Source organism: Epinephelus fuscoguttatus, linkage group LG4 (genome assembly GCF_011397635.1).
Source record: "Epinephelus fuscoguttatus linkage group LG4, E.fuscoguttatus.final_Chr_v1".
Taxonomy (NCBI): domain Eukaryota; kingdom Metazoa; phylum Chordata; class Actinopteri; order Perciformes; family Serranidae; genus Epinephelus; species Epinephelus fuscoguttatus.
In genome coordinates, this window is record NC_064755.1 from 26542890 (window position 1) to 26570492 (window position 27603).

General features: G+C 41.4%; 2 protein-coding genes across 2 annotated transcripts; one reads left to right on the forward strand and one right to left on the reverse strand.

The window, feature by feature from the left end:
* Nucleotides 1–456: 456 nt before the first annotated feature.
* LOC125886961 (SH2 domain-containing protein 7-like) lies at nt 457–15649 on the reverse strand. The gene is made up of 9 exons (XM_049573372.1): nt 15631–15649; nt 3903–4020; nt 3672–3814; nt 3016–3182; nt 2339–2428; nt 1862–2027; nt 1634–1783; nt 813–1520; nt 457–719 (listed from the first exon to the last, which is right to left on the reverse strand). Exons 2-9 carry the CDS (start codon nt 3949–3951, stop codon nt 675–677), a joined length of 1518 nt encoding a protein of 505 aa, XP_049429329.1. The 5' UTR covers nt 3952–4020; nt 15631–15649; the 3' UTR covers nt 457–674.
* tbc1d2b (TBC1 domain family, member 2B) lies at nt 7927–27509 on the forward strand. Its single transcript, XM_049573371.1, has 13 exons — nt 7927–8336; nt 9089–9239; nt 13009–13183; nt 14223–14380; nt 14563–14816; nt 17919–18341; nt 18549–18659; nt 18876–19072; nt 21185–21679; nt 21762–21879; nt 22071–22256; nt 24229–24350; nt 24684–27509. Exons 1-13 carry the CDS (start codon nt 7995–7997, stop codon nt 24877–24879), a joined length of 2928 nt encoding a protein of 975 aa, XP_049429328.1. The 5' UTR covers nt 7927–7994; the 3' UTR covers nt 24880–27509.
* The last annotated feature ends 94 nt before the right edge of the window (nt 27510–27603 follow it).

Here is a 27603-nt window from a genome sequence, read left to right on the forward strand (position 1 = left end):
TGACACGTTTCCTTCTGTTTTCCACTGAAACGTTGTCATCTTTGTCTAAGTAATGAAAGAGACCACGACAGAAAACACTGCAGATGTTCCAAGCTAAATGATTTTACATTTAGTGGGTTAGTATATCTTGGTTTGCATGACATCACCTGCAGGGGAAACATCTTATTTCCATATGCCTGCCAACCAACTTCAACATGAAAAAGTGCTGCAGTTGTTCCTGTAATCACATTAGAAGATAACTCAAGCACACAGAAAGGTTACACTGTCTTTTTAGTGTCTACACTAAAACTATAATTAGAGTGTAAAAGAGCAGCAGATGATAGAAGATAATAAACGACATTGCTGCACACTTCCTCATCGCTGTCGTAAACAGACGTTTGAAATCTGTATGCAAATAAAGTTGCCTGTGAGTGAAGTGCAGCATTGATAGTAGTAAACACAGTACACCCCTTGTTCTCTGATAAATATAAGTTTCTTTTGAATCTCCCGTTTATTTGAACTTGAAAATACATTACAGTGCATCATTTTTAAATAAATACGTTAGAAAGAAAAAATTCAGAACGTGTCATTTGAATAGTTAACATGATCAATATATAGAATAAGCTTTCACAGAGTGTGTATCAGACAAGATCACTGTAGTGTAAGGGGAAAATTAGTGCACATTTTCATCTTCATCATTTCCTCTTGACCTCTGGAAACAGCCATTTCCATTTATCATTCTGCAGAAGATAAAAAAGGTTATCATTAGATAAATAGGATGAATATTAAGTACAACATTTAAAATATTTAAGTCAAAGTATTTTGTTACTGACCTTTAACCCCCAGGATGAGTGGTGATGTTTGGGTCTGACGTCCTCCAGAGGCTCATAAGTGTTGCTGTTGGGTGCAGGTGTGGCTGCGTCCTCGTGGTCAGGAATCAGCTCGTATGTGTTTTCATGGAGGAAGCGGCCAGCGCCAGCTTCATCAGTGACCTCAGCATACACTGAACCATTGTGCTGCTCTGATGTCAGCGATCTGGTCCGAGAGGATGTAGTGTGTGGGCTGCCAGCCAGGTGATAGACTGCACTGTCCCTCATGTATTCCAGGCTGTGGCTGCCGCTCGCTCTGCTGCTCGAGTCTGTTCTCTCCGGCAGTTGGCCAAAGTCGCTGGTTTGTCTGAGGGGCTTGGGGGAAAGTCTGGGTGGTGTGTGGGGGGCTGCGCTCAGCCTGTAAGACTGCTCGCCATCAGAGGTGTTGTCCAGAAGCGGTAGAGACCTGCTCTTGGTATCCAGCAGGCTGAGCTCGGAGTAAACAGACTCTGGTGCAGATGGAGGACTGCACCTGCTTACGTTCTGATCGTGGGTCGTGGATCTCCCAGCTCTCCCCTGATTATCTCCAGGGAAACTGTCCTGACTGTTGTGTTGAAATCTTGGTATCTCCCTGGGTGATTGCTTCCTGAGCTGAGCGTACAAAACTCTGTCCGGGTCATTCAGGGGGCCAGTATCGAGGTTCCTGCTCCTCCGTGGCAAAGGTGGTACTTCCTGTTTAACAAACACAGGTTCTTAAAGTTAGCTTAGAGGCATCAATACAGCAACAATTCCATTGTAACATATCAGCTAGAATAATCTCCATGTAATTAAAGAGGTGTGCTCACCTCTAGTGTCCTGTTGCTCTTTGGTGGCCGTGCAGGCGGCTGCTCTGGTGCCGAGTTAGCCTTTCTCATGTTCCCCACAGCTCTGACAGTGGCCACAGGCTTTTCTTTCGGGGCTACCTGGATGATGTCATACAGCTCTTTATTCAGTGCCTGCAAGAAAAACACCAGTTAGACTCTCATTCTCGATCAGCGTCACTCAAAGAAAGTGACTGAGGAGTTTCGTCTCACCTCAAAACACGACGATGTCAGGTACTCTCCAAACGGCTGGATGGGGCTCATCTTGTAGTAGTCTATGAGATCAGCGACCGAGTTGTGCCCTTTGGTGTCTCCGCAGACTACAAACTGCCCCGTTTCGCTTTGGCTTATCATGAAGTGTCGACACCGATCTCTGCCCCTGCAACAGAAAATTAAAACAAATTTTAAAAAACACCCAATGACATCAGATTCTTTGGCTGAAAAGTGATAACAACTCGAATGGGAGCTTGGTTAAAATGACTGAAATAAGTTCTGTGGTTGAGAAAAACTAAAAATAAAGTACAATGTTTGATTCTGTGTTAGATTAATAAACAACTGAAACACCCCGTTTGTGACTGTTGGAGCTCTGATGTTGAATGATAAACAAATCTGCTAACAAATAGAAGCAGTAACAGAAATACCACTGAAAAACACAATCAGCGTACGACTCTACAACAAACCAACACTCACTTATAAGACAGAATGTATCCGATGGCCTTATCACTGAGCCGGATCAGGAAACAGCCCTGCTCCTTTTCTCTGAGCATCTCTTCAGCATCCCTGTAGACAGACCACAAACAAGTTTAAAACCCAAACTTAAAAAAAGTGTTTCCCAAAAGCATCAATTGGGCCGCAGTTTACAGTACTAGCAACAGGAAGGCAGATTTTGAGCGGAATAAAAGGGCGTATCACGTAATTTACCTTGGAAATAACGTCGCAGCAAAGGAAAATCCATTTGCATTCAGGTCTTTTCCATAAACCTGTCATTTACTGACACACATGTTCTGACGAAACTGTCCCTTGTGATCTTTATGTAGGTGTCTACTGTACGTCGGCCAGAGAATAGGCCCTGTATGTCAGCTTTAATTAAATGTCACCTGATGTACACTCACTTAAAGGAAAATAACATAAGTTAAATTTATTTGCCCTACGAATATAAAACACCTTTTATTATATATTTTGAAGTAACGTAAAAATGGGATGTAGTAGCACTTCAGGGAATGGTTAATATTTAGTCATAAACAAATCATACATTACATTAAATTACATTAAATTATTATACCAATATTAACCCTTCAAATAGTAGTTTGACAGAAAAAAAAAATATTTTGTCCATATAATCAAATATTTCCTCACTGACTACTTACTTTCTTGTGATGAAGCCCAGGAACCATGTGGGGAAGAAGCCGTTGTGGACGATGTGTGGCACCTGAGTCTCTATGAACCATTTTGAAGCCAGTTCCTTGAGTCTCCCTTCAGTCCCTTCAACATGAGAATCCACCGGTGGCTCCCTTTGCTCCATTCTTGCTGGGTCCTGATCAAAGCCATACAGACAGCCGATGAACACAACCAGCATTCATTCCTCAAACACACGCAGTGCGGGCGCTTTTTAAGTGTCTGATTTGCCTATTTTCCAGGAGGTGTCAACCAGAGGCTAAAAGTAGCTCACTATTTTCATTTCTGCAGGAAATATTGGGTCGTTCATGTGTGAACTTTAACTTGGACCTCTTAAAAAAAAAAAACATTTAGTGTAGAATATTTCTTCACTGTTAAATCCCAATATTTGATTATTTAATTTAACATGGGCCATAAAAACTATTCAGAATCCACAAAGTCCAAAGTCCATTCTCACTCAACAAATACAGCTGTTTTCTCTTTTCATCCAACAAGAGTTTCATTGACATTGACCTCTACTGCTTTTATGTCACACTGATGTTGAGCAAACTGTTGCTTTGCATATAGATATATGGTTAATAAATTAGTCATTAAGGCAGTAAGGGACCAGCTGTGATGAGCTACTTACCTTGAAGCAAAACGTCAGACACGTCCTGAGGCAGGGAGATTTTGTACGTCTCTGATCTTTTGCCCTTGACCCCGAAAAGTGGCAGATCTTCTCAGATCTGGGTTTCTGTTGTCTGTATGGTACGCAGCAATTTCTTTCAATCCCTAAAAAAAAAAAAGTCACAATTAATCTTAATTCTCACATTAAAGCTCAGATACTGTCACTATTAAAAAGTGAGAGATGTGTACATACCTTTCCTTGAGAGTGTGTGGTTTGAACCTGGTGTCATTTCAGCAAACATTAAAATGCGTCTCTCAACTTCTGAACAGTCTCTACCCTTCAGCCGAAGGTGTTTTGAGGGAGTGTGACCCTACATGGGAGATATAGACAGATGACATTTACTATTACACACTTTTTTCCGCCGGCTTGGAAAGCAGTGCAACGGCTCAACATAGTTCATACAGCTCATTTGCATAGCAGAGACGTCTAAGGGCTGCTGAACAAAGAAGGAGCTTCCTGAAGAGAAACGGAAAGTAAGCTTTACAGAAACTGTGGTTTGTGTGCACATGAGTGCGTCGGCTTGCAAAAGATGTTTTGCCCACAGACTGTCTGATTACTGTAGTAATGGGAGGCGAGTTGCGTCAGCAGTTAATGTTCTGTGCTTTCTGAGCAATGAGTTCGGATCACAGCTGACACGGCAGGAGCAAACGTGTGAAGGGATGGAAATGTTTGGGAAGATTTGCAGAGATTTGAGAGGGCATAAACAAAAGTCTAATAAGATGAGATATTTCCCGGCCTTGTTTTCGGGGTTGTCATAAATAATGGCTTTCTCATTCCCCCCGTGGCTCAAACAGTCATCATGAATCATCTCTGTGTTGGTTTCTGAGCAGTAGGAAGTCCCTATGGGGGAAAGACAATAACCAAAAACAGTCTGTGTCATACTGAGCGGGATGAGATCTTAGCATTCCCCGATGATAACATTGCTCCAGCTACTTTGATCTCAGGTGAAAAACTGCTACCTTTCCCTACACAAAGCTGACTGAACCTGTCTCTGAAAGTGTAATCACCGTGGCTCTTTTCCTCCAGTTTTCATATAATAGAAATTACAGGCCTGTCACTCATCGACCAGCCACTGGTTAGCCAATAATTGTACTGTTATGTTCCATGTATGACTAAGTATTGCTACAGTACCACCAGCTAGAATTTCGACATCATCTCAACAGTGCTGCCTGTCTGTTTTAAACGTCTTTGTGAGTCATAATGTGCTCCTCTGGAGGCGTTAAATGGTTTGGGGTCAAATGTTAGCACTGTTTCCGTGTTCGCAAAGATTCAATAGACTATTACGTGCATAGCATCATACTGAAACCTCTTAACAGTGTGTATTATTATTTTATTAATCTATTTTTATCTACAGCAGCTGTGAGGTCAAAGGATTTGTAAAAAGGAAGCAGAGTTATCAGACAGCTACCAGACAAAAGGCTCTTTTTTTCAGTCCTCTATCAACAAACCTGTGTGGGGGATGTGGGTCTGTGAAAGGTTGCAAATCAGTTGACATCTGTAAAATGTCATTTCAACAAAAATTACATCACACCACCTTTAACATAGGGAGGCAACAAGCATCCTCATGTACAACCTGACTCTCCCAGAGGTGAGCCAAAATTCATTTGGACCAACATAAGGAAAGGCAGTTCAGTGGTTTTACTGAATAGTTCCAACAGGAAAGTAACAGGTATGTATCCAAGCATAAGAGCTGTCATGTACTGTCTACTGTGTACATGCATCATGTCATAGCATGTCCACATCTACAAGCATTAATTAACCGTGTTGGACAGTTTGTTCATTTCTGCAGCTCCAGCATGAACTCTGAGCTCAGCAGGAAATATTCCAGCAGGCTGCACTCTGTACTGCTGCAGGCCTCAGGTTTACTGTGTGAGTCACTCTGTAAATAACACATAGTTAAGTGCATGTCAACATCACAGATTATAAAGGGGATAAAACAGCTGCAGACTAGATTGATTTATTAGTAAATATAAAGCAGCTCCTGCAAAGAGCAGAAAGAGTAGGAACTCATTTTATTTTCTGAGGAGCTGTATATCCTGTAAGGCCTGGGCAGGTTACCCAGGAGGAAGTAGGTATATGGTAAATGGACTTGCACTTGTATAGGGCCTATAGTCTTTCATCCACTCAAAGAGCTTTTACACTACAGGCATTCACCACTACTGCTACACAGGTAGAACAATCACACACATTCACCTAGCAAGTTGGGGTTCAACAGCTTGCCCATACGTTGACATGTGGACTAGAGGAGCTGGGGATCAAACTGCTGATCTTCCAATTAATGGACAACCAGAAAATGAGCTGTACCTGCACATACCCTCCACTGCATCACTGCTATAGTGAGCTTTCCCCCAAACAGTTACAGTGCAATAAATTCCAAGAATGCAGCAGTTCAGATGAAATGTCAAAATTCATTGTAGCATTGACGTTCAACACGTGTGTTGAGGTTAGACTTAGCATTATATCTTGGTTAGGAGGTGGGGGCATCTTACCCCATCTCAATGGTGTAAGGAAGTTACAACACGCCCTGGTGCACGCTGTCATGCATGTACTGTCTTGACAAATCATCATTGCATATATGACAAAAATATCAAAGAAAATAAGAAATGCATAATTTAATTGAATTGCTTTTATGATGTTTATAGCTCATGTAAAAAAAAGCACGTAATTTTGTTTTAGATAGCTACTGACTATTTAAAAAAAGAAAAAGAAGAAAGTGACGCAGATGGGTTTGCTTTTTTGAGAACTTAGATAACAAACAAACTCTTTTTTAATCATTTACCTTTGAACACAGGTATATTTCCAAAATGGCAGCCTGAATCACCAGCTCTCTCTGTAACTGGGTCAATTATACAGCAGTATTATGTGTAACAAAGTCAAATGTACATTTGTAATATTAAGTATAATAATTACACAAAATTTGTTTCAGTTGTTATTACCTGACATGCTTAGGCCTCCATAGACAATATGTGGAACATTTGATACTCAGATACCTTTACACCCAAAGCTTTTTATACGAGGTTTGTATCCATCCAATCATAACATTAGAAGGAGAAAACAGTTCATTTTAGAGATGGGCCTGCTGCTGGCTAGAAGAGTAATTGGTCTTTCATGGAAGAGAGTCGGTAGGCCGAGTATGGGTCGATGGATTTCTGAACTATCAGCAACTTTGCCCTTGGAAAAAAATGACATACACTATCAGAGGTAATCAATCTCTCTTTCACAACATCTGGGGTCCCTTCATGTGTCATCTAGAGAGGACAGACTTAACCCACATGCCCACATGTTGGAAGTCTACTATAAGCGACCCTCTACAATGTCCAAATCTGTCAGAGTTGATCAAATTTGTACATCAATATAACATGTACTTAAACTGAAGTGTATTGCATCGCACTTACACAATCCTCAGCCTGTAATTTGTGGTTGTCCTTCCCCTATTATTTTCATTTTTTTTTCTTCTTCCATTCATTTATATATTTTTTTATTTCATTTTGTTTTATTTTATTTTATTTTTTTTTTTACTTAATTTCCTCCCATTTCATCATTTATTTACTTTTAATTCACACTTTTGGGGTGGGGGTGGGGGTGGGGTGGATTATATGTGTGTGAAATATTCAGCAGTTGTACTGAAATTTTGTCCTGGTGTCTTTTTCTTTTGCGTTTCTGTGGATGTGTATGGACACGTACTGGATGTGTTTATGTGTATGTCTTTGTTTGTTTTTGTTAAAATCAATAAAGGTACTGTTGGGGAAAAAACCCAACATATTCCTATGTCATTTAATTTGTGTAGGGGCTCGAATTTGTATGGTTGTGTTTGACGGAGGATTTTGTTTTTGCCTCTTGCTACCATCTGTCTGAAATAAACAGAGATCGCCTCCAAAGGTATCCATGGTATCAACACAATGCAGACAACACTAGAGTCCAGCGGTTACATCTCTGAAGGCCCCTCCAACTCAGGGGCCCCAGTGCAATCACACTGCCTGCACGTCTATATTTACGCCCCTGCTCCATCAACCCAATTATGGTGAGAACTTTTCCTCTCTTTCACTTGTATCAGGTAACATTTCCATATTTGTACCGTCTGCAGCAGCTTCAGTGTCCCAGGTTGCACACCTGGTCAAACACCACCACCCAGCGGCTCCTCTGCTTCACACGCGCTGCACACCACGTCACCGCTGACATAAACTACATCTCCCATGCTCCTCTCTTCAAGAGGCAGGCAGTCATGCGGATGGAAACAGGAGTGGGCATCCGCTGTGCTGCACGAAGAAGAAACTTCGAGGAAAGATGCACGAAGAGGAGGATGGCAGCGAGGCAAACTCCTGCACAGCTTCGCGGATCGTGGCCTCCAGGTCCGTGGATGTGGCCGACGTCGAGGGCGCCAAGGAGCAGGCCTCCAAGCTGTGCGGCTTCTTGAACAAACTGTCCGGCAAGGGGCCTTTGAGGGGGTACAAGCCGAGGTGGTTCGTGTACGATCCGAGGAAATGTTATTTGTATTACTTCAAGACTCCCCAAGATGCCCTGCCTCTCGGGCACATCGAGATCGGCGATGCGTGCTTCAGCTACGATGTGGAGGGGGAAGAGGGGCAGTTTGAGATCCGCACCGCTGGGAAGGAGTTCCTCCTCAAGGTAGAAACTTTTCAGCATGTGTTGCTGTCCTTTGCTGTCATTTGTCACTTCCTTTCTTAATGTGGGAAAAGCCAGACACACCCATTTTAACTTGATTTATTCCCAGCTTTGATTTCACTCTTGAATGCACATATATCAGCTGACAGAGCTGCGACTTGACATATGTTAGGAAAAGCTGGTCAAATAATCGATCGCACACGTGGATCATGTTTGTCACACAAGAGCTGGATCAGCACGTTATCAGCTGATGGCCCCACACACACTGTCAGCCCTCTGTTTACTCTCAGAGATAAATTTAGGCTCTGATTTTCATGCACATGAGCTCATGCGCCCTCATGACACCTCTGCTCTGCAAAGGGTCATCTCATGTGATGGTGTCTCCTCTCTCTGCTGTCACATGACTGGGACTGCTGTCAGTGCCAAGACAGGTGCCTCTGGTCTCACTCAGCCTCGAGTCTGGAGCATTTTCAGCAGATGGTGTGAATGGTTAATACCAGACAGCTTGCAGGGCCCGAGGCTGGAACTGAGACTGAAACCAGCGTCTGCCCTCGTTCACATGACAGATAGTAACCTGCTATTTAAAGTGCTCCTGGGCTCTTTCATATGTTTTATTTATTTCCACAGCTGTTATTATTTCCCCCTTGCCTTCCACTGAATTTGATGTTCCAGTTGCCTTTTTACCTTTTTTTCCTAAAATATGATTCACTTGTGAGTAACGCTGTGTGTGCATGTGTGTGTGTGTGTGTTTCCAGGCCCCCAGCAGGCAGGTGATGCATTACTGGCTGCAGCAGCTACAGCAGAAACGTTGGGAGTACAGCAACACAAGAGGGTCCGGACAGAGAGACAGCTGGAGCTCCCCGACCCTGGCTTACCCTCCCACTGGCCTCGTAGGCAAAGACAATGGTGAGCAGGATAAAACGAGGGCTGAAACTGACAGTTATTTTCATCATTGATTAATCTACAGATTGTTTTTACAATTATTAAGGGATCTTTTAAAATAAAGTCTTCAATTTGCTTCTTTTGTCCAACCAGCCTTCCAAAACCCCAAAACCTCCTTATTGACGAGGCAAAGAAAAGCTGCAAATTCTCACATTTAAGAAGCTGGAACCAGCAAATAGTTGTCATTTTTGCTTAAAAAATGACTGAAACGATTAATCGACTATCAAAATAGTTAGTTTATGTTACTGTTATTATTATCATGATTGCAGGTGGGTTGTGTTTCTTTATTTTGACAGATATATCCAACTTAAGGTCGCCCCCAGACCCTTAAAGGAGGGAACTGGACCTATGCAGACTTGATCCCTTGAAAAATTAAAAACTGCTCAGAGAAACCCTCTGGGGGCAGTTTTTAATTTCTTATGATAGATTAATCAACTAATAATTGCAGCGCTTGTACACATAAACACGTACAGCGTGTGTAGATGCTAATTTTCACGCCTCTGTTTCCTCTCGTCTGTGCACCAGCTAAAAGTAAACACCTGCGTCTGATGCATTAATATTTACACAAGCGCTACAACCAGAAGTCGGAGTGATTTTGTTGCCAGGTTCCTAATCTTGTACAGAAGGAGCATGTAGGAGTGGTTTTATCAAGCATTAATAAATTAGAACTTAACAAAGGGCAAAAGATCTACTTTATCTGGGGTGTTTCATTTGAATGCACTCAGGGAAACAGAAATCTCATTGTGTGAGCTGTGCGCTTTTGTCAAGTGTTCCCACAAGCATCCGCCACTGTTACAGGACAGAATAGATACAGCTTAACAGCATTTATAATGTAAACAAGGCAGTGTTTAACAAGTTTGATAAACTACGAGCTATGTAAAACAATTTACCAAAAGTGGTTCAGCTGCATACAAACTGCATCACAGAGTCTTGGATCTCTGGTGTCTTGGACCAACACTGAGTAAAGTGTAAGTGTGTTTGATTTTGGAGCGAAGGCCAGCCAGTCGTCACCTAGGCTACCGGGGAGCGCGTTTTAAGGGGAGCAGTTGTTGTAGTGGAATCAGTAAAACCCTAAACTTTTAGGGGAATTCATAGTATTTAGTCCCAGACATCTTGGTTGCAAACCAGAGGTGATTTTACTAAAAAAAAATAAGGTCATTAAATGACTGCTGCAGCCGATGAGCTGTGGCATTGTGCCATAATATGTGGCAAAAACATAATGAGAATACTATGAATATGTAAATTGTAATTAATCACATAAACTACATGACTGAAAGTAGATAACCACTAAAAAAAGCTACTGATTTCAGTGTGTTTAAACCTAGGCTGGTTTGGGCTCATTTTGTAACACAGGTTTTTAAGGAAAATTTAAATTCTACATGTAAGTCATTAATTTTGAATGCAGTGATTCACAGCAAATGTTTCTTTGTTTCAAAACAGTCCTGATTATCATGAAAAGACAGTGTGTTATGCGTCATATTTAAAGCTGATAAGAGACTAGTGTTTGACCTTGGACTGAAAGTGTTAGTATTATGATCTCAGACGTGATATTGTTATTGAGAATTTTGTATTGTTGTGTTGGGAAATAGCTACGTTTTTGTTTTACTGGGCTTCAAGGCTGCTTACAGTGAAGTGTTGAACCTGTTTTGACTGTTGTAGCTGTGTGAACAGTGAATGCCTCTTCCCTTTCCTGTCATTATACACACATCACTCGTGTTTTTCTATTCAAAAATATTACAGGTGTTTATCTGTCTTAAAAAAAAGCCACAAATAGTCATGTTATCACTGAATATCAACACATAATAAATAGAGGTATTCAGTCAAACATATCTGTTTTGTTAATGTCACTCAGCCCCATACAAAAACCCATGTCAAATCAACAATCCTATAAAAAGTAGCTGTTCCTGAATGTAATACATAGAATACACAAGTATGTTGAAGAACACTTGTGTATTTGTGCTTTTTTCGAACACCTTGTGTTGACTCCGCCTCGGCCGTCCTTGACCTTTTGTCAGCTCGCTGTGATGTAATGTGTGGGTGCAGGACAGACATGTGAAATCAGTAATGTCTCCTTAACTGGATTTTTCCCTCGAGCAGCGCAGAGGGCATTAAATGTTTTATGTTGCCCTGTTTTTTGCACGGCTAGTGAAAGATTAACATGCCGAAGCCTCTCTTCACAGCACAACCAAGATGCAAGAGTTCCTTATAAAGGCTACTGTATAAAGGTTCAGAAACAGCACGCCCAAACTAACCATGCTGCAACATGTGAAACTGATTTGCTGTATTAATAAGAGCTGGCACTGCTTTAGAGAGGAGAAAAGGGATTTGTTTTTCGCAGTCTGAAGATGTCTGTTTAAAGGTTTTATCAGAGGGAAAGGATTTCGGTCGTTGTCGTACTTAGATTGCCGTGTAACGATTATGTGGTCGCAGTTAGTTTCCCTTTTGGGTGTGACAGCATAATTGTGCAGCTGAAGAAGAACCGTCTTAGATTTTTTTTTTTTTTTTTAAAGATATTTTTTGGGCATTTTTAGCCTTTATTTGACAGGACAGACAAGCGTGAAAGGGGGAGAGAGAGAGAGAGGGAGTGACATGCAGCAAAGGGCCACAGGCTGGATTCGAACCCGGGCCGCTGCGGCACACATTACTGGTGATTATTTATCAGAAAAGTCATTGTGAACACATTTTGTGAAAACATCAATAGTCAACCCTACCATGTTATTGTAATATCAATGTTGAGGTATTTACGTAAGGTAAGGTAAAACCTTAATGTCCCTGAGTGGCAATTTGAGATACAGACAGCAGTCATGAGTGCAACAAAACAGACAGTACAACACATAACACATAGAATCCAGTATCACACGCTGTCAGGGGTAAATCATGGGCAATTAGTGGTCACTGCTCGTTAAGATAAATGATGGCAGACGGGACAAAGGACGATCTGTAACACTTAGTGCTACATTTAGGGAGGCAAAACCTCCGCCCTGATGGACGCATCTGAAACTCAACATGGAGGAGGGGATGTTGAGTCTGAGACAATAGACTGAGCTTTAGAGGTGACCCTCTCTTCATACACATGCTGGTAATTAAAAGTAACACCAGTGATCTTAAACTTACCGGAGACCTCCTTATGTATGTCCTGTGGAATAATTTAAATTAGCCCATATATACATTCCTCTAATCTCAGTTATGTAAAAGACAAACAAGAAAACAGTTATAGATGCATTGGATTAGAACATAATCTATGATCTGTATTAGATTTAAATTAGAAATAGTATTCCTTGAACAATGAAGCCTCTTGTAAGATAAATTAAAAAAAAAAGATATATGTTTTTTTGTTTCATGATAATTTGATGAATCTAAAAGCTTCTCTTGGACCCCACTTTGAGTTGGCTTTATGAAGTGTTCCCACACTTATCCACCTAAGTTCATACAAAGAAAAATCATATTTAGCTTTCTTAGTTTAGAAATGCTGCATACTGTATTTTCTGATGGTTCGAGAGCTGCCCATGAAACCACAGACATCCACCCAGCTGTAAATAGAATTCTGGGTAACTCAAAATATTTCCTCACTTTACTCTGGAAACCAGCTGTGGTCATGACAATCTCATTTCCCCAACGATTGATATAGCAGAGTTCCTGTGGAACAGTGGCAATGAAATGAACAATGCAATATTATTATCGTGAGGGTTTTTTTTTTTTTTTTTTAAATGGACTTTGATTTGCTCTATTTCAGATGCAGTAGTCTTTGAGAAGCTGAGTGATAGCATGGAGCAGGTCCGCAGCGACTTTGCCATGGAGACGGACACAGATGGCGGGGGAATGGTGGGGATCCAGTCAGCCAGAGGGCCTTCCGCTGCGCCCACGAACCCCCTCAACTTCTCCCTCAGAAACTTCGGTACAGAACTCAGGTGAGGCTGAACAAAAGCTTCCTGCGGCCTTGCAGGATGCTACCGTACCAACAGTTTTAAAAAAAGGGATGTGAGTTTGTTTTGAGTCCTTGACAAACAGGCACAACGAGTTTGTCTGCCATGTGCCCCGGTAGAGCCGCATCGAGGAAAGAAAATGCCTCTTCAGTTCTTCCTGAGGTTGACTGCAGTAGAGGAAATGTTTACATCCATGGTTCACTAGTTGCTCTAGCACGCAGCCATCAACATTTCCCCTTTTGGGCCATACAACGCATCTATTCAAATGACACTGAAATGCTAAAAATGTGACAGTTTGGAATTTGTTTTGTGATGGAAAAAGAGGTCATTTATAAAGGTGCGCAGGAATCTTGGAGCATGTGAGCTGCAATGCTACTCCTGCTCCTTATAGCATGTCTGTTAAAGTACTATGATGATTTATTCTCATAATTTCAAATGCATAGAGTGTTTTAAGGTTGATCAGAGCAGAAGAAGCTGAAGCTCAGGTATGTGATGTTAAAAGATGCTTTGCGTCGCAGTTATGCTCATAAAGTGTGAGTGAATCCGTTACACGGCTTCTGTAGACAGTTTCGAAAGCGTGTTTTTCCATCACATGGACGTGAGGCGGCCGACTGAAGAAACGTGGCTGATACACGTCCAGTGTATACAAAGTGTGAGGAAGGTGAGAGCTGCATTCTGCTGCAAACAAATAATCATGTGTTTGCAGTGATCTCACATTTAGAAGTGTGAAAAACCAGAGTCTGTGTGGGTTTATGGTCGACATGACCCTGTTAATTTTATAGTCAACAGTGCCTTCCACTTATATTGTTTTAGTATTAATGGTATTGTTTTAGACTTAATTTGTGAACCATTCTCTCCCATCGAGTTTGGGGCTGTTTGTGCTAATGTTACCATTTAGTAGCAGAGCATCAGGCTTCCCTGCAGTTTGCCCTCGATCCCTGTGGTCACTTAATGTCCAGCATTAACACTGAAGTGCCTCACTCTTGGTCTTATTCACACTCCCGTCTGGTTTCTCTACTGGCAGGAACTCCATGTCTTATTTACGGCCGGGCAGAGGAGGCGAGAGCAGACGCAGTGTGTTTTATACTCACGGCAACAGCAGCAGCACAGAGGAGTGGGAGCTGGTGGATGCTCCACCCAAGGACTTCCCTGAACAGAAACCTCATCCAGACACACACAGACGTACGTCCACTCCCTGCTGCCTTATTCTCCCCATGGCCAGAGTTTAATACTCTTACTCAGCTTACATTCCCCAGAGAAGAATTCTCCTTTATTACAGCACTCATTTGCTCAATACTATGACAAATGGACAAACATTCCTGGCTGCTACAGCCCTCTGAGTCTCTTTTATTTCTTACTTACAGATTCCTTTGGGTCAGCGTTTACGTTCGACTTTGTGCGCAACTCAGCGCGGCCGAAGAGGCCTTTGCTTCGAGACATGATGGGTGCCGGGAAGTTTGGGCGTAACGCTGAGACGCGCAGTGCTGAGAGTTCCCCGGTGGAGTGTAACGGCAGCAAACCTCTGGAGATGCAGCTTCGCCTCCAGAGCCAACAGGAAGAGCTCAGCCGCATGCAGCAGGAACAGGCCAAACTCAGAGAAGAGCTGGCCAGTCAGAAGGTACGGTTACCTCACTCTCATTATGTCACTTGCTTTTTTGACATTCTAGCTTAATACAGAACGTCATGTTTGGTGCCTGAAAGCTCTCCTGTCCATCCAGTCTGTTAGGGCAAGGTCACACCAGAGCGAAAGTAGACGAGTAACCATCATTAATTTTGCTTGTGTGTGACGGTGCCCTACAACCTTTTCCAAAATGGATGGGATGAGAACGAATGAGTGAGTGAGCATCAGATTATCGTTGTGTCTTCCAGTGAAGTTGTCCTAATGTGCTAATCATCAGCGAAGACACTAAACCATTTGTCACTTGTCTGAAGAATCGCTTGCCCCGGCATTATTTTGGTAAAGCTTTGCACGCCTTCAACCTATTTTCAAAGCAACAGCAAGCCGTTACGTACACTGGCTCAGGGCTCAGTGGGCTCCCTGAATGTCGTTGTTGCCTGTAGTATGTCTGTACAGTTATTCACGCTCAATCTGCCAGAGTTGGCTCACTCACTTTGCAAGGAAGAGGTGTAAGTCATCTTAGTCATTGGATTGTGTACAGATATAGTAATATCTTAAAATGAATGTCGCAACGACTCGATGGTTTTCACAGTTAAGTATGAAGCACCAGGATTGACATCATAATGTATGAATTATCCTCATTAGGGGGAACACCAGGCTGACTGGAGGAATTTTACTATCATTTTAGTTAATTCAGCACAAGCCTCAGGGTTGCAGTGTCTGACTGAGCGGTTTGGTGTAATCACTAATACAGGAAGACAGCGAATGATTCGTCATGCTTAAGCAAGAAACAAGGAAACAGCAGTTCTCCTACCAACAATCGCAGCTGCGTCGTTCCTTCCCATTTCTCTCTGTTCTGGTTTTAGTGTTTTGAAACAAGAGCTGCAACATCAGCCAGATGAGCAACGTATGTGTGTATGACTCCCATGAGAAGTGGTTTACTGCCAGCTTGAACTTTAACAAGAATTAACTGAGTAACTCTGAGTAACTGAGTCAGCTGGCAGCTCTGCATAACTGTTGTTGGAAATATTCGGTCACTCCTGGCACATTGTACTGTTACTTGGTTTATAACCTCCAGGTAATGTTGGGCAGAGACTAAAATTTGGTTGTTACATGGCAAAGAAATCCTCAGACCTCTCTGGGGACACTGTGAAACATCTTTGCCTTCTTTAGAAAACAGTTGCTAGTCAAAACTGTATGTTTGTTTGTGCGTCACAGATACTGCATGTGCATCTGTGCGACCAGATGTGGTTGTGTTTGAGTGTCACGTGTCATACACACATCAGTGCAAATGTGTGAGCCATGTTTTTACACATTAGCCACAGTATATACTTATAATGATATGATGGTAAAGTTTTGTTATTGAATTTCATGCCCTGTCATTACATGGAATTGGTAATGTGGGCGTAGCGGTTGCTATGTTACATGTTGTTGCTTAGGTCAGTATGACTGTGGCCTCTGAGAAAACAGCTGGGTTTCTCCCAGGAAATTATTTAGCCAGTGTAGTTTTTTTATTTTTATTTTTCTCACAAAAGTGTTATTGTAAAATAAAATCATATTCTATACTTTTATACATGTTAGTACAGAAGTTAATTACTTAAGTTTGTGGAACCTACACTCTATTATTCACCTTACTGTAAGCTTGTTGCGCCTCTGCATCCAGCAGTGTTAAAGCTGGATTGTGGTACTTTTCCATATAAATCAGCATCTGCTACATTTAAGCCCTCGCCAAATGAGTTCACACAGTGCTGATTAAGCCCATCGCCTACAGGGAAAGCTCTCTGTATTTCGCAGTGTACTAGGCATGCACGATAAAAGCTGCACATTATTGGTATGGGCCGATATTGGCTTTAAAATGAATTGGCCAACATGCTTTTTCCTTATTTTGCACAATGAATGAATATAACATACATTGAAAAGCATTGTATTTTCTGTCTCCATCTGCTGGTGGGCCATCAGGGTAAGAGTATGCATGCATAACATGATGTTAAATCCACAACAGAAGAGACTTGATGATCACAAAAATTAGGCGGGGAAAAAAGTGGATATATCGATATCGGTCATCAGCGAAATAAGTTGTAATATATTGGCATATTGGATATGAGCAAAAAATCCAATATTGTGCATCCCTACAGTATACTGGAGTTGGGGTGTCTGGTGCTTTTGGGGACTTCCATTCTTGCGCTCTGTAAGTGATGCGTTTTATGTCAACCAGTTAAAGCTTAAGGGGGCAGGAAGGGACGAGAGACCATAGCAACAGATCAGCAGCTAGTATGTCATGGAATCCTAAGAACCCCACTAAGAAAAATTTTAAAGAAACTTTGTGTTCAGATAAAGGATAAAGTCAAAATACTTGAACAGAAGGACTTGAAGAGAGCGCGCCTGGAGGCGGGGGAGATGTGGTGAGCACCTGTAGGCATTCATCACAAGCATGAGTAGAAGACAATGGATTACCTAAGAGTTTTAGTTTGATCATGTCTCATTTGTTGTTACTGTTCAAAATTGATTAACAGATCCCTGTGTGTAATTATTGAACTTCTCATCCAGGAAGAAAGCCTTTGAGGGGTTGAAGGGATTAGGGCAGAATGAATCAGACTGTATTGTTCATTATCCTGTCCAGGGAGTTTTGTTGACCTTTGTTGTCACTCAGATGTCTCGCTTAGCCACATCCCACTGTTTTTGGCTAGCCTCTGATGTAATACTATAAAAACCTTGTTCTGAATGTTGATCTTCAGACAGAATTCTCCACCCTTGATGGGAACTTACCCTCACTGCACTGGGAATAAAACTCATCTGAACCCGCCACAGAATTAGACCTGAAAGAATTCTTTTTTTAAACACAGACGCCCATATTGTTAGTGTAAGATATGATGACATGTAATTAAAATCCAGTCCATAGTAAATATGGTCAGCAGTTATGCAAGTGAAATTTCAGCAAACAGAAAATGCAACTGTTCCTGAAGAGTGCAGTTTTTGTTGTTGATATCTGATTTACATATTTGTGTATTTGCCCTGCGAACCAGGTGACTACATTTTAAGGCATGATCCTGACCCTAATGATGATGTTATATTAACCAAAATAAATCCTCTTTACTCAAGCAGGAGCTGGTGAGACTTCTGCAGCAGACTCTGAGAACCTCCCAGTGCGACAGGCCGCCACTACGCCGCCCACCTCCGATTCCAGATTCATCTGCGGCTTCAGACCAGACTCAAGGTTCGGCAGTAACACAGGAAGAGATCGCCAAGACAGAGACCCTGGTTCAGGAAAAGGATGGGCAGATCCAGTCCCTGTGTGGCCACATGGAGCGTCTCGCTCTAGAGAAGGAGAGTCTTCAACAAGAGCTGAAGGGCCTGAAGATAAAGGTGGGGGAGATTAACGACCAACTGGGGATGCTGATGGAGACCATCCAGGCAAAGGATGAAGTCATCATCAAGCTGTCGCAGCAGAGCTCCGAGCAGAGCGGCAATCCAATCAATGGTTCACCACCTCCCAGCAAAGATCAGCATGAAGTGGACATCCTCAAGGTACAGGAGGGAACACTTACATTAGATGTGTGGTAGATGGGGATGATGCAGATTATTAGAACTGGAAGCATATAGAACCATTCAAATGATTTCAGGTTATAGAATAAATCTGTTCAGCTTCAGTTTATAACATCTTTTTCATTGGTTGATAATACTCTGGTTAAGTTTGTACTCTGATTAACTGAATGCACATTTCTCCAATTTTAGGACAGTCTTCAAGGCTACAAATCCCAGAACAAGTTTCTGAACAAAGAGATCCTGGAGCTGACAGTGTTACGCAGAAATGCAGAGAGCAGAGAAAAGGCTTTGGAAGCAAAGGTACTATCTTGTGTGTGTTGGATAATGGTGCATTACTCTGTATATAGAAACAGGAAGTCTGAGCAGCTTGTAGGGGAAGTTCAGCACTGACCTTAGCTGCTGCCCCCTACACCTAAAAATGCCAAGTAGGAACAATGAATAACAAACCATAATCTCGCTCCTGCCAGTTTTGATAACAAAGATACCAATGACATTTTTCTGTTATCTGTGCCGCAGTATACGGCCCTGGAGGCTAAGCTGTGTCAGGTGGAGAGTAAGTATCTGGTGCTGCTTCAAGAAGTGAAGACCCCGGTGTGTTCGTCTTCAGAGCAGAGCCCAGCCCGAGAGGTCATCTCCAGATTATTAGAGGATGCGCTACAGGCAGAGAGCTCCGACCACCAGGAGCACCCCATCTTTAAACCAAATACTGTCAGGTATGGACTGTGCCAAAAAGACTTTATGAATAGATGTTTTGATAGATGTTTTTTAACGCTGAAAAGGACATGCTTACAGCTAAAGTACACATTTATGCAGACGATACAATGGTCTATTCAGCTGTCTCATCTCGTCAGGCTGTTAATGAACTCCCGACTATCTTTGTGCAATTGCAGGCCTCATTGTTCTGTGTAAAATTGGCTCTTAATGCTAAGAAACCTAAATTCATGATCTTTTCTAGGGCTTGCTCCTAGGGCTTAGTTAAGTTTGGCAGTAGCAATTTGGGAGGGGGACAATTTACAGAGTATCACCTTACAAGTACTTTGGTATCTGGGTGGATGAAGGGCATGCTTTTAGAGTGCATATTGAGAACCTATTTAAGAAACTGAAGGTTAGGGTGAGTTTTTATTATCAAAGTAGGGCTTGCTTTAAGTTAGCAGCTAGGCCAGGGGTAGGCCACCTGCAGCTCTGGTGTCGCAAGTGGCTCTTTAGATTCCTCCAGTGGCTCCCTGTGACTTTATTGCTTTCTTCAGTTGTAAAAATGTGTAGCTTATGCATCGAATTAAAAAATGTTTTAACAACTTCCCCTAAATTGTGCTGAGTTTTGGTAGCAGTGTCAAACTTGGAATCTCTCTAGCAAGGCTAGCTATAGATTCCAAATCCAAAAAAGGAAAAGTCTTTGAGGAAAATAGAGGATTTGTTAGTGTGTGAACATATTAATTTGCTTTCATCACCAAGGCTTCAAAGTTAGAGTACTAAATAATTATAGATGGCCCACTGCAGAGTAGTAGCCACCTCGTAGTCAATGATATTAAAAATGCTCATTTAGACCTATCTGTAATGTTGATGGGTCAATTTACACTTAACAGGCTGTTACCTTTATTCAAATATGTTTTGCAGCTCCAGACAGATTTTTTTTTTTAAATAGTAAAGGTTGCCGACCCCTGAGTAACGCTTGTGCAAGCCATGTCCTTAAGTGCACTACACTATGGGGACATTAATTACATGCATGTTGCCTCCTCCACACTTAGATGCCTTGACTCTGCGTGTCACACTTCTCTGCATTTTATTTTCAGCTCATCACACATCACTGTGTACTTTACGATCTGGTTTTCTGGCCCTCATTTAGCCGCAGGAGACACCAGCACTGGTGCATTTATATTTACAAAGCCATACTAGGTAAACTCCGGCTACATCTGTATAAACTCATATCACTCACCACCACTTGTTATGGTTTTTGCTTCTTTAGAAGGCAGCTCGACCAGATATCCAGGATTTACTCAGAACTCAGAACAGCTTAGTCCTGTTTTGCATCTTGGTCATAGAGTAACCCTCAGAACATACAACAGTTTCATGATTATGTCTCTCTGAGAGAGATCAAAGCTCTGAAAAAAAATTGTGTAACCGAAGGGTGCAGTTGCTGCTCCCAAACTGGATTTTGTATTACGTATTTGTTGACCCTGACTGTTTCGAACATGCTTTGTTTTTAATTGTCCCTTGTCTGTTTTTCACGTGCTGGAATTATTAATTTTCTTGGGCCAGGTCTCCCTCAAAGAAGAGATTTTAATCTCAAGGGACTTCCTGGTTAAACAAAGGTTAAACAAAAATATGAGGTAAAAAAATTCTCTATAATTCTTGTAATTTAAACTAATTTATCAAAAAATATTACAGCATAAACAGTGAAATGTAGATGATGTCACACTGTACTAAACAGAAAGCAATGTCTCAGTCCTTTCAGATTCATTTTTACCCAAACCTAACAACAAGTCAAGGACAGCTCCACAGCAGGAGAGAAAGAAACTGGTCTTGCCCCAGTAGCCTTAATAAACCCAAATGCGATGTAGCCACCAGATCTTTTTCCATTTTTCTTGACTGGAAAAACTCGCTCTGCTAATTGGTATTTCATTTGCTGTTGCTATTGCTTTGACTTCTGTGCAAGCTCAGGCTGGTCCCTGAGGGCTTGTCAAAATGTATTGTTAGAAACTCAGGTAATCCTTAAATGGTGAAGCACTGAAGGCAGGTTAAGCAAAACAGGGTCACCCTAAAAGAAGCAGTAATGTCACTGACTGATCATTTTTCTACATTTTCTCTCTTCCTTGACTGAACATCAGTGAATACGACACGTTTGGCTTCAAGACGGTCCCTGAGGAGGAGGAAGAAGAGGAGAGGCTAGTTGCGAAGGTGAGAGCTCTGGAGCTGAAGTCCCTATCCATGACAGATCAAGAAGTGTCCATCGGGGTGAAGTGGGAGAACTATCTAGCCAGTACCATGAACAGAGACCTGGTGCGCTCCCCTGAACTCAAGGCGCTGTTTCGCTGCGGCGTGCCCCATGAGCACCGCTCCCAGGTGTGGCGCTGGTGTGTGTCCTTCCATGTCAAGAAGTTGCGAGACCATCTGGCGCCCGACTACTATGAGACCTTACTTAACGTTGCCCGGGACAAGCCTAACCCAGCCTCGAAGCAGATCGAGCTGGACTTGCTGCGCACTTTGCCCAACAACAAGCACTATTCCTCTCCGAGTGCGCCTGGCATCCAGAAACTCAGGAACGTCCTGATGGCTTTCTCCTGGAGGAATCCAGATATCGGCTACTGCCAGGGACTAAACAGGTACAGGAGGGGTTCTGGTTTCTCTCCTTCTCGCCTTTTATGCCTTGTAACTATTAATTTTTACTGCATGTAATTTCTTCAGGCTGGCAGCTATTGCCTTGCTCTATCTGGACCAAGAGGACGCCTTCTGGAGCCTAATAGCTATCGTGGAGGTCTTCATGCCAAGAGACTATTACACCAAGACTCTGCTTGGCTCACAGGTAAACAACTCAAAGGTTTTATTCTAACAATGGAAGACTCACGTTTACAGTTTATTCTGGTGTCAGTGATGTCATATTCATGTAACTGTGTGTCTCATGACTGATAATGGAAAGAATGCAGCACTGTTTGTTTTCTCTTTCTGTCTGTTAGCATCAAAGAATATAAATGTGTGTTGGTTGTGTCTGTGCAGGTTGACCAGCGTGTGTTCAGGGACCTGATGAGTGAGAAGCTCCCCCGGCTTCACGCCCACTTTGAGCAGTACAAGGTGGACTTCTCCCTCATCACCTTCAACTGGTTCCTGGTGGTGTTTGTGGACAGTGTGGTGAGCGACATCCTCTTCAAGATCTGGGACGCCTTCCTGTATGAAGGTCCAAAGGTGAGAGGTTGACAAGGAAATAAAATTGTAATTCTCTGACATCACACAGCTTGCAGTTTGGACATGCAGACAGGGTTGGAGGGACCTTTGAAAATTGTGTTGTAGATACTTAGCTGAGTTTAAATTTGCCTTTCACTACAGAATGTCAGACTGTATGTTGGATTAGTTTTGTATTTAGCTGTAAACAAGTTCCTACAAGTGCCAGTTCTTTTGGTTTCACATACTAACCCACTGTGTCTTATCTAACCAGCAATCATGTCTCCAGACCTCTTTTACCCTGCCAGTGGTTATCACTGAACAAAGTTAGGCTTAACTATGTATTAAGTTTTATTAATAATGGATCAAATGTCTGTTTGTTATGTGGTAGTGATGAATCCACATGACATTTTCATCCAACTGCAGTTCTTCACATCTACAAGAGCTTTTTAGCCTGTTTTAGCTTGTTGTTATGGTTGCCAAATAGCCAGTTGTTTGCTTACTTTTAAGCGATAACCTCAGTTGCAAAAAACATTTATTTAATGTACCTTTAAAGGTTCAGTAGATAACTTTTATAAGAAATAACTTAATGTGATATTTGCTGAAACTGTCACTTTATCCTGACAGTGCACGAGACAGATGATCTGTGGAAAAAAAAAAATCATGTCTCTCTGGCTCCTTCTAATGCTGCTAACGCCATTTGCAAGAATCTGTCACACCTGAACGAAAACAACCAGTCAGGGCTGGGAGGAGTCTTTACAGGGAATCAGAAGATAGCTTGTGAAAGTGAAAACTTGCTTTTTGTTGTTGGCATTTTGTTCACTTGTGCTTGACTGAGTGAGTGTGTGCAGGGTAGAGGGGCTGCGCAGTGTGTGCACGAGCAGTGATTGACACTGTGTTAGAAACTCCACCTGGCTCTGATGGGTCATTTTCATACAGGTGTGGTGGATTCTTGCAAATACCATTAGGAGCACTACGAGGAGGCAGAGGAACATGATTTTTTTTTTTTTTTTTTTTTTTTTTTTCCAGATATTTTCTGCCTCATGCACTACTGTCAGGAAATAGTGACAGTTTCACCAAATACAACAAAAATGTATGTTTTTTAGCAACAGTTTTACAATACGAATTCACAACATTCATCAAATTTAAATCATATATATGATGAGGAACAAAGCATGAAATCCAATGACAAACCTGCAGTACCTGATTTTGCCCACTTGATGGCGGCATAAAAAAAACTGTGGACACTGACACTTTATTATTTATCACCTTTTGAATTTGTTATGGTGAACTTGTCAGCACAGTTTGCTATTTACGCACCCAGCAGACACAAAGCAGTATTAGCTTTCATTTTGAGTCGTGTTTGTAATGAAGTCTAGTTTTTAATCTCAGTTTTGTTTTGTTTTTTGGTGTCCACTATCTCCTGAGGGAAACATGTGGCTTTTTAGCTCTTAAATGCTGCTGTGCTCACCAGTTAGTCACTAACTATGTCTGTCTGCTGTTTTGTTGCTGAGCTTGGGGTGTACACTGAGTTTTTGGAGCATTTTCATGGAAAATAGCCGCCTGCTGAGGCTGTAAACAACACAAGGAGAGAAACATTAAAGTTGCTAAAACAATGAGTTAAAAGACACTGTAAAGTTCTGCAGAGCCGAACAGAGCTGCTTAGTAGGGGTATTATTCTCTGTGGATTTATTACATCATTTTATGTGGAAATATTGATTGTAGCCACTCTATTGATTTAGAACCTAGGTAGCACTCTGTGGTTTGAATCACAGTTTTATTCAGCTGTTAACTCAATAAATGAAAACCTTTGCCTCATAACAAGACAGTAAGGACGGTAATGTGTGTCCAGACATTCTTCTAAAGGAAATATATACCCATTCAGTCGTCTGAAGTGTCTTTGCATGTCAAAGGGATGGTGTTGATACTACTGTAGATGGTCACTGATGTAAAGTCATGAGATAGATTTCACGGCTTTGATCATTTTTCTCCACAGATCATATTTCGCTTTGCCCTGGCTCTCTTCAAGTACAAAGAGGAGGAGTTTCTGAAGTTGCAGGATTCCACAGCCATCTTCAAATATCTTAGATACTTCACGCGCACAATCCTTGATTCAAGGTAAAGTAACTGCAAAGTTATTTCTGAGGACAGTGTGTCTGAAGGATAATAAGGAGTGAGATTATTAACCATGTAATAGCTTATCATATCTCCTGACTGCGTGCCTGCAGACAAGCAAACAGGTTATCTACAGGTTGTGATTGCAATAAGGATTAAAGGTAATCAGAACTGTAGGTTTGGCTCGTTCACTGATCATAATAGTCATAGTAGTACAAAGATGACCAAATATATAAACCAGGAACAACAGGATGTCAGCTCTTTGCAGCACAGAGCATGCACAACAATTGAAACCCATCCCAGACTGACAGGACTGTGTCTTTTTCTTTTTTCCAGGAAGCTGATGAACATCGCTTTTGTGGACATGAACCCGTTCCCCATGCGACTAATCCAGAACCGCCGCTCCTTCCACTTGGAGAAAGTCCGTCTCGAGCTGACCGAGCTGGAGGCGATCAGACAGACCTTCCTCAGGGAGCGAGAGACAAGTCAGGACGGTCGGAGCTTCGTCAGCGATGACGAGGAGGACAACTGACCTTGAGCTTGTCGCTGAAGTATGAAGACAAAGAGATCATCTCCAGATGCCAGAGACGTGTCGCAGCTGTAAAGGGATTTTTCCTAAAGGATTGTTGGGAGTTGGTCTCCGAATCAGAGCTGGACCAATCAACTCTTATAAATTTCAAGTGAAATCGCATCAAAAGACAAAAGCATTACAGGCCAAACGGCTTTTTCTGTCAGTATTCCTGCCATTTTATTTTGTACACGCTTTGTTTGTTGTATGCTTGTGTGTTTACGTGACAGCCAAAACAGTATGCCTTATCCACGACTCTTCAACCTTCAGTGCCAAGCTTCAGTCTTGCAGTCCGAATCAGTATTTTTACAAACATGGCTGTGATCTTTTAATAGTTGGTGATTTTATGCCTGTTGAAGGAATGATTGTATTTTTTTATTTTTTTTTACCTCTGTTTTTATTTTTGCGCTCTCTGCCCTCAGTCCCTTTCATACGTCTTAAAATTGTTTACCTAAATCTAGTTATTTTTCCAAACTACCACGCATCAACACATCTTTTGATGCACTTGAATCACTTATGCTGAAATTCAGATTTTGCTGAAACTACAAATTTAAGTCTTTGAGCCTTCTGATCAATAAGTCGTAAGTCATTATCGTGCATATCATTCCAGCTTCCAGGGGTGTTTAAGAATACACACAAAGACGATTTAAAGAGTCCCATGTATTATCAGTTGCATAAACAGCATGTGGAATATTTTGGAGAAGACTGTATTTCTTTAATATCTCTGGATTCAGATCAAATAACTAGAGACGCAACAATTAAGCCACCAAGCTAAAGGTGTCGGTCAGTGTTGTCTTTTTAAGTAATATTGGTCCGTCCAGTTTATCTGTCCATATTTGGGAGACTATTTTTTTCTTTGGGTGTCAGTCTTAATATGATATTTTAAACTTAAAAGAATACTATGCAGGATTTTCCTTTGCAAAATCCCTCTCAATCATCACTTATGACCCACTAGTATTTTATTATTAGTCTGCCTGTATTTTCTTATTTTCCGTGTGAGGATGTTTATTGACGTGCACCCCCGCATGAGGTCGAGGCTTTTTAAAAAGGTAGCATTCGGGTGGCAGACTGTAAGCAGCAGATATCCAAGAGACAAAGCGGCAAAAAACCAGATGAGAGTGAATCTGGGGTTGGACAATCCTGCATAGTATATCCTCATGTACCACTTAATTATGCAATTTTCCCAAAGACATTTCTGAGACATTCAAACTGTTCTGCACCTTCATTTGTTCCGAAGAAAAAATGTGTAACAACCATTGTATTTGGTCAGGAGAATATCAATTCCAAAAACATCCTGATTGTCTGATTATTTTACTATTCCTATTGTTAAGATTAATTTGCCTTGTTTCGGTAGTGTTCATGATTTTAGTTGGGGTTGTAAGGGTCTTAATTTCCCCTGGTTAAAACCAGTACATGCATAATGCTGGGATATTCTTCTGAGCCCTGTCTGTTGATGTATTTACATTCATTGTCCACAGTGTGGCAGTATAACATTTGTTTACCCAGTGTGTTTACACCAGGTAACCTCCGCACAGTATGATTTAGAGTTTATTACACTGTGTGTATAAAATGGCTGGGAAGTCAATCTGTCAACACGACTGTCGTGCAAAAATGGAAATATGATTTGTGATCTATGAGGGAAGTGTTTCAGAAGATTTATAGACATGTAGCAACATATTTGTCTTTCACATCCAGGTACTTACAGAAAACAGTTTACTTTTATAGCACCGTGACCATATTCTCTACGATACTTGTTTTACAGACCAGAATAAAAAGTTGATATACTTGCTCATAAAAGAAACCATTTTTATATTTGGTTAATTAACAGTATACAACTGTTTGAATGGGAATCCACAAGAGAGGAGGAAGATTTTCTCACTTTGCCCCTTCTCTTGTGTGCTGATATATTGTTTACACTTTGTTATAACTTTTAATTTCCTTTGTTTTTACTTCACTCTGAGCTGTTGGTAGAAATTTCTTCGTTGTTAGTTATCTTTTCTCTGCTCTAGTACTGTCAGCTACAACACCATGCCGAACTTTTTTGTGGGATCGCCTGAAGTTGTGAGCAAACGGCTGAATTGTGGTTGTTTTGTTGATGGAAATGTGAATGAAAAAAGTAGAGGTGGAAAGTTTTTCCTCATGAGAGCAGGTCTCTCTTGAGATCAAAATGTTCACCTTTGATCGATTTAAGATAAAAAAGTTTTAGGTCCATTCATTTTGTCAGAGGGCTCATACTGAAGGTTTCAATATTCACTCATGTTTCAATACACAGCTTTTGTTCTAAGGCTTGTTCTCGTGCTTTTTTTATATGTTTTCTGTCAGTTTAGTTTTCACATGGAATAAGCTACATTTAATGTTATGCTGTCTTTGCTTTCTCTTCCTCTCCCAGCAATGTATTGCACAAGTGTATGACTTCAAATTATCATTGGGCACTTCTCTTTTTTTTGTATGTAAATCACTATATTGTTAATCTTTATCATTTAATGATGAAAAATGCAAAGCTTTTATGTTACAGAATTAAGTATGCACCACTGTATGTTTTTGTAATACCAGTTAAAAGACAAATTCAATAAACAATGGCTGACTGATTGTCATCGCTCTTCTGTGCAGGTGTTCATGAAAAGTTAAAAAAACAAAAAAAACAAAATGGCTGTAGTAATCCTCAGTTCCTAAAACGCTTGCTCAGAA